This window comes from Mya arenaria, chromosome 17 (genome assembly GCF_026914265.1).
Source record: "Mya arenaria isolate MELC-2E11 chromosome 17, ASM2691426v1".
NCBI lineage: Eukaryota > Metazoa > Mollusca > Bivalvia > Myida > Myidae > Mya > Mya arenaria.
Window position 1 is genome coordinate 46,447,077 of NC_069138.1, and position 12,969 is coordinate 46,460,045.

Genomic DNA, 12,969 nt, shown 5'->3' on the forward strand with positions numbered 1-12,969 from the left:
TTTGGAATCATGTTAAGAAACATGTTTCATCAATCTTAACAACAATAAATAGTAAAAGAAACGTGGGGCAAAAGTTAGCGCCAGCAGGATGATATTGGCCATATCTAGATACACTCTGCCTTGATCGCCCCAATTCTTAATGCAAACAACGTGGATTTCAGCTAATTCAAGGTGTTTAGCCTTTTTCTATTTATAGATTCGATTCGAGTCGGCAAACCATGCCGATTGCATATAGCCAATGACAAAGAGTCTTACAAACACAATTTAAATTAGGAATCCGGAGTCCTTTGTTTTTGCTGAAGGGACAGCACGCGGAAGAGACAGTGGTTGGATACAAGAAATCCGGATGCGATACCCTAGCTCCTTTTAGAAGATACTCCTTGGTTCTTTTACGTGCTCGGTGTAAACCAACAATACACGGGGTACAACTTTCCTAGGTTAAACCAGTACTGTGTACACCACCTTTTCAAGCACTACCCTTTAATTGCTGAGCGCCAGGCAAGGGAGCTACTTGTAACCACTAGGCAACGGAGACGGCCATAATATCATAATAGTCATAACATTTTATCACATAAAATTTATATTATTCATATTAATACGCCACCTGTGCGCTAATTTATATTTGGTATAATCACAATTTCATCCACTATGTCGTTATCAATTTATTACAGTAAATCCTGTGATAACGTTTATGCAGATCGGCGACGCGGGTGGTTTATTCCAATCATAATTCCGCTGTGTTTTTCACAACGATGTTATTATAACGATATATAAGACAAAATTGAGTTGATTTTGGTTTCAGAGATCAAGGGTTTAAAAGTGAATCCACACTTTTGGTTATGAAGACAATCTAACACGTACAGATATATGCATATAGTTTTAGAATACATTAAGCAATATGATTAAGTGTACACAAGCATTAACACACATATATTCAACATTTCATAGCCGGTAATCCACGGCTCCGTAAATTCAATTTCCAAATGAAATAGTTATTAAAATTATTCAGGATACATGTAGAACATGTGTTTTTTATGCATCTAATGAAAATCACATTGACAGTAAGAGGTATTTTACAAATACTATTTTTCGACAAAAACACCTTATATAAGCTTTAATAGTTGCCACAAGTGGCAAAACTTTGCCACCATAGTATGAAATAATCGAAAGTTGGAAATCCCCATTGACTTCTTGATAAAACTTGGTTTATCTACGCTTCGACATTTAACAGTTAGTTGATTAGATCAGAAGTATATATCTGCAGCAGGTTAGTAATTCGATTTTAATAGTTTATATGTTTATGAATGTTTCCTCACCCATATATTAAGGTGTGTCACTAGGACTCACTTGAATATTATTTTCAACATAAATCATTAGATATGTTGCCGGAAGACTGCAATTAGCCAACCGCAAAGAGTTAATTTAAACACAAGGTTCAAATAACGAGTATGAGAGAAGTATTAAACAACATATAGCTTAAGGTTAGTTACAAAATACATATAAAAAAGATTAAAAGCGAAGGCTAGATATGTACACAAGTACTAAAATTACGAAAGTGATACATGATCAAGGAATTTAAAATACTAATTAATTTCCGCATTACATGACAATCAATTCTTGAAACCTAAAATAAATTCCCGGCAAGTAATTATTGATATTACACAATCTTTAATAAACACCTCTAGTTGTATGTGTTATATAAAAAAAAATGAAGAGTGTTGCTTGTTGAATTTTGTGTTGGTGTCCTATGTTTCCAATTCTTTTTTTTTTCTGTCATTGGCGTTGACCTTGTGCCATCGAACGGGATTTATGTTACACTTTCGACTAGTGAACTTGTTCCTGTATTATTGTCATATAAATATTGACGAAAAGTTTTGTGAGGCCTAAACCCTGTATAAAATGTTTTGTTTTTATTTGTTCAACTGCATAAAGAATGACAAAGACATATTTAATGAGTTAACGTCGAGATTGTCTGCAAGCGTATCATGAAGCGTAAACATACAGTATTTGAAAACAAGCAATGTGTCCCGCATTTGTTCAAAACCTATTTAATGATAAGAGAATATTGTTCTGTGCCTTTATATATATATAAACTTGCATTTGACTGCGTTTTTTACAACAACATCTGTTCAAAGTTATATAGCTCAGGGGTTGATGGAAATATGTTGAGATTTGTTAAAGTATGAAATTATGTGTAAAAACTGTAGCTCGCTCTATGATGACTTTGATTGTGCTGTAGTTCTTGAACAAGGGAAATTATTGTCCCATATTGTGTTTGCCCTATTCGAGGATGATCTTCGACTTTATTTAAAGAAAATGATCCATTATGTTGACTCACCTGTTTATTTTGATTTATTTGCAGCAGATGATAAAAAGCCTAAATTAGTTACATGCGTATTTGTTAAACTGGGTCTTAAAGTTGATATAGAGAAAACGTTTTAGTGTCTAGGAACAGATGTAATTTACGCAACACTGAACCACAGTTACATGACAATAAGTTGCTTGAAACAGCTAATGGATTTTATTACCTTGAAACAGTTTCCCCTTGCTTTAAACTTAGAAACCATAGCATGCTTCATTCACCGTTCTTCATGAATTTATTAAGCTGTTTTTACACGTATGTGGTATGTTTCAGGTGTTTTGACCATCGTTTAGTGTTGTTTGAGCTCTTACAAAGAGTCCCTAGAAATTGTTTGTACTTGAAATTTTGGCAACTGGGCTTGTCGCTGTGAATTTCAAAGAATTATTGCATTAAATTTAGTACCAAAAAAGAACAACTTAATGCTTTGTATAGAAAACGGGAGTGTGAAGGCCTAATTTGGAAGTGTGATTAAACTTTGGTTTGAACACTTTGTTGACGGAAATAGTTAGGTTCAAATTTCACCACAGAGAACATGAGTGAGAACATTTTCATTCTTAATTGTGTAAGTGCACGTTTAATTTATTTGTATTAACATATTATGTCCTTAGCAAACTCTTGTTTCACAAATTCCTTCCACTTTTTAAAATATTTCGAGTTTTAAATATGTAACACATTGATAAGTCAAAAACAGCCAATAACCCCCCCACCACCACCACCACCACCTGATCTGTATCGCAAGACAATGCGCGTCTTTATATACAAATAGCCATGGAGAACGCATGGGTTTTCCAGTCAAAAGGCTAATTTCCACTAATTAAACACATCTACACGAATCATTTAGTAGTCATAATGGGGAAACAATAAAATGAGCAATACAACAGGGTGTTAAATATGATTATTCAGGTAAAGAGTAACTATTGGTATATTTGAAGCAATATGTTTAAAACATTAGTATTATCTTAGATTAATTACAAATGCAACAACTGATACATAACAGTAAATGAGAATTGTCCTTAACTGCCCTATATAAATAAAATTTGGAAAGATAATTTTGAACGAGTATACATGGGAATTTGTATTGCATAGTCATAGGCAACTTCGCCTCACAATATTTTTTTTTTGTCATTTAGTAAAACAAGGGTGAAAAATACAGTCGGTGTCTTAAATAAAAGACTATTAAAATTGCGTTTACATAATCCTAGGTACGGTTAATCCAACAAACGAAACAAGTTTGCATTGGTCTTCAACTTATTTTTTAACTGTATAGGCGACAAATAATATAAGAGGCTGACGACATACATATACAGGTTTGAATCTTGCTTAACCCGAGTTTTGATATAAATTTATTCTGCAGTGAAAAGATGCAAATTAACTATATGCATACATTTATATTCAGTCTTCATAATCAGTCTTTGTTCAAATGTATTTATATGTCTTGTATTGTAGATTGCCGAACATGTACCTGTGAGTAACCCAAGAATACAGTGTCTGACGGTTCCAAGTCCGTAAAAAGGGGAGGACAGAAAATGTAAGTGCAGAAATATGAATGTGCTGGTTCCATATCATTAATTGTATAGAATATACTACTTGGGAACAGGGTCATAATACATAGATGGCAAAGATAAAAAATATAGTTATGATATCATGCACCAAATGTAACTGGGTATTGCGTATACATCGGCACTTATATGCTGTCTGGCTATAGTGCTAGCATTTAAAAAGACACAGTAGAGTCTCCAGCTGCATAACGAGAGGTCGTTTGTTCGATATCCACCAGATACACAACACATGTTTGTGTAGTGTTGCACATAAAGCGCACTACGGAAATGATTGTAATAGCATGATGAGCCTCTATGCCAAGCATAATGACCGAAGCCTCGAACAGTAGATGAAATTTGTGTTACCGGGTATAGGATATGATGCAACCATTACATTGTCTGGCTATAGTGCTAGCTGTTATAGCGACGGACCACTGTGGGCGCTAGTGTCGACGTCACCCAGTCGGCATATAGGTTTTAAGTGTTTTTAGATTGTAAATATAGTGAGATGAGGAGAACCATTTTTTCGTCACTGTACAAATTTCGTCCGGCAATCTGCAACACGTAAATTCCCAGGAACATTTGCGTGTCAACGTGCTTTATATAAATGTAAATATTCAAACGTCACCTTTTTATATTGTTTCCTCAAGATTGCTGGTAACTCTGCCAGACAAGGTTTTGCTGGTAACCCTGCCAGACAAGGTTTGCCCATCCCGAGCCGTGACAAAGGAGAGGGTTGTAAAAGGCAAATGTAAGTACAAACAGTGTTAAATCCCTGATAAAATGATCGATTGTTGCGATATTATTTCATGTCTTACTTTTTTTCATAAATGTGCTGTGCAATAAATGATAGATACAATCCACAAGAAATGAAAAGACAACAGAAATTTGTTCGATTAGTTTAAAGTTATATATTATACAGCGATTGTGAAACAAGTATACGTCACAATATTAATCATTCTTGTTGTGGGGTAAACCGGAGTACTCGGAGAAACCCACTTGTCCGACTTGGTGACAACAAACTAAACTCATATGTAGCCAGGCAGGGAATGCAACCAAGGTCGAAGGGGTGAGAAGCGAGGGAGCTAACCGAAATTAACACTTTAAATATTATTTTCCTGCACTTAAAATATTTGTGACATATTTGTATTTCAGGAAACAAACAACAGTCCATTTATTTGAATAAAGATGGTATTTGAATGCACATTTTCGGAGAGGAAATTGAGATGGGGTACGTTTGGATCGCTGATCTTACATATCTGCCAGACAGGCATTTTCCTCGGACTGATTTCGGGATGGCGTTTTAAATATCCAACGTCTTCACCACCTGAGACTAACACGCTGTGTATGACATGCGATGATCTCAAACCACCCCTATATAACTTTCTAGACATCGATAAGGAAATCTATGCTCTTCGACAAAGCCATAACTCTTCACTATGTTGCGGCGACGTCAACAAAGTCTTGCAGCTTCAAATTAAAAAGGTACGTTCATGACGAAAGTATATTTGATGGATTTGATTGGACAATTATTGGCATGCACCACTTCAACTTTTATTCGTGCATTTTTTGCTGATAGCTTTCCAATTTATTTAAGGAAGTGTCTTTGCAATACTACGACACCAGCGAATCTGCTTCAGGTAAGTTATCTCCCTTTGTTAATTCTATGGTTGAATTTGATATCCGTTGTTTTCATTTATGACTTGGAACAGAACATAAATTATTTCGAGAGCATAATTGATACATTGATTGTCATTTAAATAAGCTTTTTTAAAATAGTATTTTAACGTTTACATATTTCCTGAGTTACCATCTTCTACATTCATTTAAATCACGACAAAAATCAACTATGACCACTCAGTTAAAGTACAAGGTCATTGACAAGAACATGTCTTTTGCCATGGGAACATCTTTATTTTTATTTTGTTTCATAAATGGTAACACAGATATGTTACGTGTATATGTATCTTGTAAAATATAAATGATTGACTAGTAGTTTAGCACTACACCTTCGTGAAACAGGTTTCAATATGATCGATGTTGCTTATGGATGTATATGTCTAGGTTAAAATAGATACCCGTAAAGGAAAAACCTTCGGCATCTGCAAACTGTTATCCATCATTTGAGCTTGCTTGTAATAATATGCAATTATTACATTGGATTTTATATTTTGAAAATGGCTATTTTTGACTTTTATTACAGGTATAATTACAGAATCGTTTATCAAAGACTGTGAGCTAGAAAAAGACACGAAGACACCTAAAGCTAAGCTGGTCGGTTTAGTAGATAGCGTTCCAAGTTTCATTGTTAAAGGTAACTATTTCATCTTCGGGAAGTTTTAAAAATGAAATTATCCTTTCGGTAATGTTTTGAAAAAATAATTTACCTTTATATTAACGTTTATGAACTCCGAGTAATTATTTCATTTCTGCTCACATATAAACAGAAATATACATGTTTGAGCTCTCCTGTGTATAACTTACGATCAATTGTAGTGAATTATAAATAACGCTTAATATTCATTTCTCTTTCTTAGACAATTCAAAACTTCGATGGAATAAAAACAGCCGCACATTTACTGCGAACAACTGCATTCATCTTGAACTTGAAGGGGAAATCTTCATCAAAACACCAGGCTACTATATAGTATCTTCAACGTTAAATGTTAATGCTACGGGAAGTAAGACCACAACAACAACTTTCAGCCACAATGTTAACCTACTGTCACACACATTTGGAACGACTGGTGTTCTTATGCAACGAAATAGATCCATCAAAGACTCAGAAGGCGGTGTGTTTACAAGTTTTATATCTGCGTTTTTTAAGCTCCAAAAGTATGATAGGATCTCTGTTTCTGTCAGCCACCCAGAATACATAGCTCGTAACTCTTCTGATGACACTTTTATTGTATATTTTACTTACAATTTGAACTAATGTTCAACCTATATAATTTGATAATTTGAGGAAGTTTTTACAAGATTTTGTGCTAAGTGTTGTATACACTTTCTTTTTATAAAATATTAATTGTAGATGTGTCGGTGGACTTTTCTTGAGTATACCAGTCGATTTATAAATTGGTATTGTACTCATATGCTTTTGCTTTAAACCTTTACACAGGTCAATAACTTCATTTTGAGCAAAAACTTCACCTTAATATAGCCATTACGTAGAACTGAACTAAACATATGATCGAAAGTATTTTTGAAAAAACCCACAGTATAGCATATACCAAAACGAAACAAGAAAATTAATTGCTTTTTCCAATTACGCATTTTATACTCACGGTTTTTAGCTTTGCATGTATATACAAGGATTGACGTGGTCTACAATAGTGATGCACTTAAAAATTTATACATAAGCCTGCACAATAATCCCTTATATATTCAATTGAATTTTGCTGAAGTAATATTGACTTATTTCAAACAAAATGAGATCATTTCTATTAATATATGCTCTTTATACTCCCTACAATAACTCCTATGAATAACAGTTCATAAAATCATTATATTATGATGAAGCGTTACATTTCATTTTGTTGTATAATTACCTTAGTATAGCTTTTTTAATACAAGTGTTTTGTATTTTGTATGAGCAATTCTACTAGTTCTTAAAATGAATAAATCAAAAACATAAATATTATTTATTTTATTATCTGACCAAATATTACTGTTTCTGATTTTCATGTTGTATAATTAAGTTGCATTCTTTTATAATTATGTGTTATTAATCATGATAATTATTATCTACATGTACAATTATTTATTATACTAATTATTTACATCTTATCGTATTCAATTTCTAGTTATGTTTTTTATGTTTTTTGCATGGTGTATTCATTGAGATATTTTGATCATTCGTTATATTGATCTAAATCAGAGACATAACTTGTATATACGTTAATTCGGTAAATAAATTATCTCTCTCTTTTGTATCCAATTGTTTTTACCTTCATATCTCAACATAACATCTTCGTCTTTTAACTGAGAATACTTTCAGAAATTTGACCTTGCCTGCTGATATTTTACGACCCACTTATTTTCGGCATTGAAGTCGTATTTCACTGTCCGTTCCAAAGCGTTAATCCAATCACAAGCTGATAAAGCTAACTTAAACTTGATTGTCTGTGGTCTATTTGTGGCGTGTGTTACTTTGTGTATCTCATTCCGTGGTGTTACGGTCCTTAATCTAGTTCCTCTTAACAGAGCAAATATTTTAGTATGTAACTCCTGGGCTTGTTTCTGAAGTCTTTATTGCAAAACTGTACGATTGCTTTGACAAGCAGCTCACCAAGGTATCTGACGTGTGTTGGGTTTAAAAAGTGTTGGATTTTTTGTAGTTTAATTCGCATTGATTTGTTTCCTGACCAAGTGATAACTACATTAAATGCATGCTTATTTAAATCCGACATCGATTCCGAGCTTTCGCACTTACCTATAAATATTATGATTGTTTTACGTCAAACTTAAAAAGGCTCATCTATTGCTCTTTCCTGCGTATTAAAACCAGTTATCATGGCCTCACACACATTGTTCTTGTATTATCATCATCCATTTATCTGTAATCCCATGTAGTTCTTTTAATACCGGTGTAAAATGATAACAACGCGGTGTTCTCGTAATGATGCGAGTTGCAGTGTTTTTAAAATCCATTCAACATGTTCTCTAAAACACTACGCAAGAGCGCTTTGCATTAATCAAAGCGTGAAGTGATTGTGTATATCAGTTTTAAGATAATTCCTGGCGTGGCTTATTCGACGTAATTGTACGTATCCTGATCTGCATATTGAGTTAATATGTTGTTGCATGCTCATTGTGGAGTCTAGAAACGCACCCAGATTCCTCACATATTCATTATTTGCCTTGTATTTCGACATATTGTTGTTCATCAGGGATACAATTTCGACGAGGCAGTTTTCAACACAACGTTCAGCTGTCCTCCGGGAGACCGAATGTGTTGGTTTAAAAGATAAATAAAGGTGTACATTGTCGGCGTTAAAATCATGATTTAGAAGATGTTTCTTGCAACTGTACCAACTGGTTTGTTGTATTTGGTTATAACTATATTCCATATGCACTGGTTTTGATAACTTACTATCTATGGTCACGGTTTAGTACCGTTCTCTCAGATATGATGTTACCCAAAGGAGTGGTTTGCCCGCGATATCAAAGTGGTGTTGGATGCGCTTTATGTTTTGTTTAAAAAAACTGTTTAATACATGTTTGAATCAACTCTAAACTTACGCTGATAGTATCTTATATCATTTAAGGATAAGATATCAATATTAATTATTATAATTAAGGCAAACGAATACATTTGCGCCTTCTCTTTATTTTTTACAAGCAGATTAACTATTTTATTTTAACGTTTATTAGACTGGATTCTAAACGTACCTGGATTGCTTATTTCCATTGATTGCATATAAATGCACATATAATATCTTACAAAATCTGGAAGAGTAAATAATGGAATATTTTCCGCAATTATACAAAAACATATGGGGATTTGCAGTTGTAGCGAATTATAAATAACGAGTAATACTTATTTCTCTTTCTTAGACAATTCAAAAATCGATGGAATAAAAACAGCCGCACATTTACTGCGAACAACTGCATTTATCTTCAATTTGAAGGGGAAATCTTCATCAAAACACCAGACTACTACATGGTATCTTCAAAGTTAAATGTTAATACCACGAGAAAGAACAATACAACAACTTTCAGCCACAATGTTAATCTACTGTCCCACAAATTTGGAACGACTGGTGTTCTCGTGTAACGAAATTGATTCATTAAAGAATCAGAAGGCGGTGTGTTTACAAGTTTTATTCCCGCAGTTTTCAAGCTCCAAATGTATGATAGGATCTCTGTTTCCGTCAGGCACCCAGAGTATATAGCTCGTTACTCCTCTGATGATAATTTCATTGCATACTTCATTTACAATTTGAACTAAGGCTCAACTTTTATACTTTAATAATCTGATGAAGTTTTTGTAATGTCATTGACTTAAGTGTTGTATACACTTTGATTTATATAATATTAATGTAGATGTCGATGGACTTTTCTTGAGTTAAACGAACCAGTCAATTCATAAATTTGAATTGTACTCTTATTTTACTTAAAACCTTTAAACAGGTTTTCTTATTCATATGAGGTTATGTTTCAGTTTAATGTACCCATTACGTAGAACTGAACTAAATATAGAATCAAACGAATTATTAAAAAACTCAGTATAAGATATACCAAAACGAAACAAGGAAGTTGCGCATTTATTAAACTCACGGTTTTTAGCTTTGTATATATAAAGAAAGATTGACGTGTTCTACAAAAGTGGTGCACTTAAATGTATCTAAATATACATGTAAACCGATTATATAATATTTAAAATTATGGACCATATAAAAAATGAAAAAGGTTTAAACGAGTTTTTTTATTTAGTTGAAACTATTAATGATGGTTACAAGCCTGCACATGATTCCTTATATATTCAACTGTTTTTTGCTGAAGTAATATTGACTTATTACAAACAAAACAAGATAAACATTATCTCTATTTTTAATTGCTCTTAATAATCCCTCAAATAGTACAATTGAATAACAGTTCGCGAAATCATTTATATCATGATTAGGCGCTTCCTTTCATTTTGTTGTATACTTACTTTAGTATAGCTTTTTTAATACAAGTGATTTGTATTTCGTATAAGAATTTCACATGGTTTAAAAATGAATAAAATAAAAGCAAACTAAAATGTTGTTAATTTTATAATTAACCAAGTGCAACTTTTTATAACTTTCCTTTTGTAAAAATATATTCAATCCTGTATAACTCTATGTTACAAATCATGATTATCATTAGTAACATGTAAAACTATTTATAACATTACATACGGCACAGGAGGGATATAACCCCATGCAATATCTTTCATAACTAGTGTAATAACTATGCAAATTAGATAACCGCATCATGGAAAAATGTATTCATACGCGCTGTCAAAAAACGAAAACAAACATGGCGAATTTGTTCTCGACGACAAAGTGTCAATAAATGGCAAACGGACTGGTGGTTTTACCGAAATTGTTTTTCGTGGCTTTGAAACATTGTACATGGCTAAAGTAGACGGCACTGAGTTTGAAGTAGAGCTTGAACATGAGCATTTAACACTTTTGCCTGAAAATGGTCCAGCGTCCCCTGTTGTTGAACAGCAGAGGAGCCATCATTTTCCATTGCTTCTGAGGCCGAAGATGGTGAATTTAATACAAAACAAGAAACACCATTGTAAAAACCTGTTCATGATTCTAAGATATTAAAGGCATTCTCTGACCGGCCAGAAATAAATGAATCCCGAGAAATCCACGACATCCCGACTCAAGAACTGTCAACTCTGTTATTGCGCGGGCGCATCGGCGCCCGGCGCATATATTGATTGTTTTAGAAGTGTCCCTGGTGCAATGGGCTTGCGCATGCGGCGTTTTCATTGTTTTGATCGCGCATGCGCCGTTTCTTACCGTCCGCTCTCGGATAATTCCGAAGCAGTTCGCCATTAGACTGGTTCCTGTTCGATTTTGCAATAGAAGATTGGTAATCTTCTAATATGTGAAGCTTTGAAAATATAAGGCAAATTAAAACCAGAGATTTTTTTAAATAACTCTTTGAGAGAAAAAATATCATAAATGCACAGTTGTTGAGAAAACTCCTCTTTTTTATTTAAATATTTCTACATAAAAGAATAAACCACGAATGCGCAGAATGTATCTTACAATAATCTTAGAAAATCGGTGAACCAGTCTATTATCTGATTACTCGGTTATGACACGTACGGGTCAGATGCAAGCGTCCAGTAGACTAGGGATATCGAGGTCAACACGCTGGCGGTTGGGGAAAGGTATTTTCATTTTCTTGTTACGAAGTGAACTGAAAAACTATTGTTATTTTATATATATCATTTTAAAAACAGGTTTCGTGTCTTTCGATTTAAACAGTAGCACGGTTTTTTTTGCGGTATTCCTACTTTCATTTTGGACAACATTTGAAGTCTTTTCCAAATTGCGTCATTAAAACCTGGAATGATAGCCGTCCAATGAAAACGCTTCTTGCATTTCAGATATAGGCGAGTGTGCGGTCAAGGTCAAAATTGCGAGAGGGTGATTCGAAGAGAAATACCGCAACAAAAACGTTCGATTTGGACATTAACGCGTCTAACTGAATGAGTCACAATGGTAGGGATGATATTTCAAGCCCTTCTTTGTAATGCGTGCGCAAAGTTTGCATGTCAGTCTGTATGTAACGAGTTTAAGGTGATTTGTTCGTAGTCATTAAATTTTTGCATCGTTTTCATTATTCACCAGTTATTATTTTAGACTAATGCATCAGTCAATTGAAACCACGCCCCCCCCCCCCGGTCAGGGGAATGGTGAGGACCCTGACCATAGGTCCAGCCAATCTTGGCTAAAATCACGTCCTGCGGGGATGAACAGATGGTTTAATCTCGCCAAATGCCCCCGCACCCCAGGGGCCCTAGGTAAGGCCCATTCCCTGCTATATTTAAAGCGAGACATAACCATCCCATTTACCCTGCAATGCAGGGCCACCTGGCTATCCCCGGTATACCCCCGGACCTTGGGGGTCGTGGTTACAATTGACTGGTGCATTAGTTTAAAATAATAAACATGTTTTACGGGATTCTGTCTCAATAAAATGTATATTTATATTTATATTTATCATCCTACATTCCAGTTTCTACCACAAGAGTTGTAAATATTGAACAGAAAGGGCTTCATCTTCAAGATGAAAACTGCAAAAAAATGGCCACCAACAATAATGGGCCAGGACTGAGGAGTTCCAAGAAATGAGTATTCTTCAGCCCACAAATATCAGTGCTGCCCAAAACCAGGTTTGTTCTCTTTCTTAGTTTCCTGTTAACTTTATGGTTTCAGAACAATAGCCAGCATTCATATTAAAAATGAAATCCCAAACCTTCTGCATTTTGTGTTGTTATGTAACACAACTAAAGCTAGGCAAATATTTTGTTAAGTTTTTAACAGCAACTTTAAATAGCATTGCTTTTGGTATTAA

The 12,969-nt window shown here is 34.1% G+C and overlaps 1 protein-coding gene across 1 annotated transcript; it reads left to right on the top strand.

Annotated features, from left to right (window-relative positions):
- The first annotated feature begins 1,179 nt into the window (after positions 1-1,179).
- LOC128223085 (uncharacterized) lies at positions 1,180-7,832 on the top strand. The gene is made up of 7 exons (XM_052932324.1): positions 1,180-1,267; positions 3,809-3,890; positions 4,551-4,651; positions 5,056-5,385; positions 5,498-5,540; positions 6,104-6,214; positions 6,438-7,832. The coding sequence occupies exons 4-7, from the start codon at positions 5,089-5,091 to the stop codon at positions 6,833-6,835; spliced, it is 849 nt and encodes a 282-aa protein (XP_052788284.1). The 5' UTR covers positions 1,180-1,267; positions 3,809-3,890; positions 4,551-4,651; positions 5,056-5,088; the 3' UTR covers positions 6,836-7,832.
- The last annotated feature ends 5,137 nt before the right edge of the window (positions 7,833-12,969 follow it).

Excerpts from the sequence above, each read along its gene's own strand:
- LOC128223085 (XM_052932324.1), top strand. The coding sequence starts at position 5,089 with ATGGTATTTGAATGCACATTTTCGGAGAGGAAATTGAGATGGGGTACG. Across the intron at positions 5,541-6,103 it reads CACCAGCGAATCTGCTTCAG|GTATAATTACAGAATCGTTT; the intron begins GTAAGTTATCTC and ends CTTTTATTACAG. Across the intron at positions 6,215-6,437 it reads TCCAAGTTTCATTGTTAAAG|ACAATTCAAAACTTCGATGG; the intron begins GTAACTATTTCA and ends TCTCTTTCTTAG.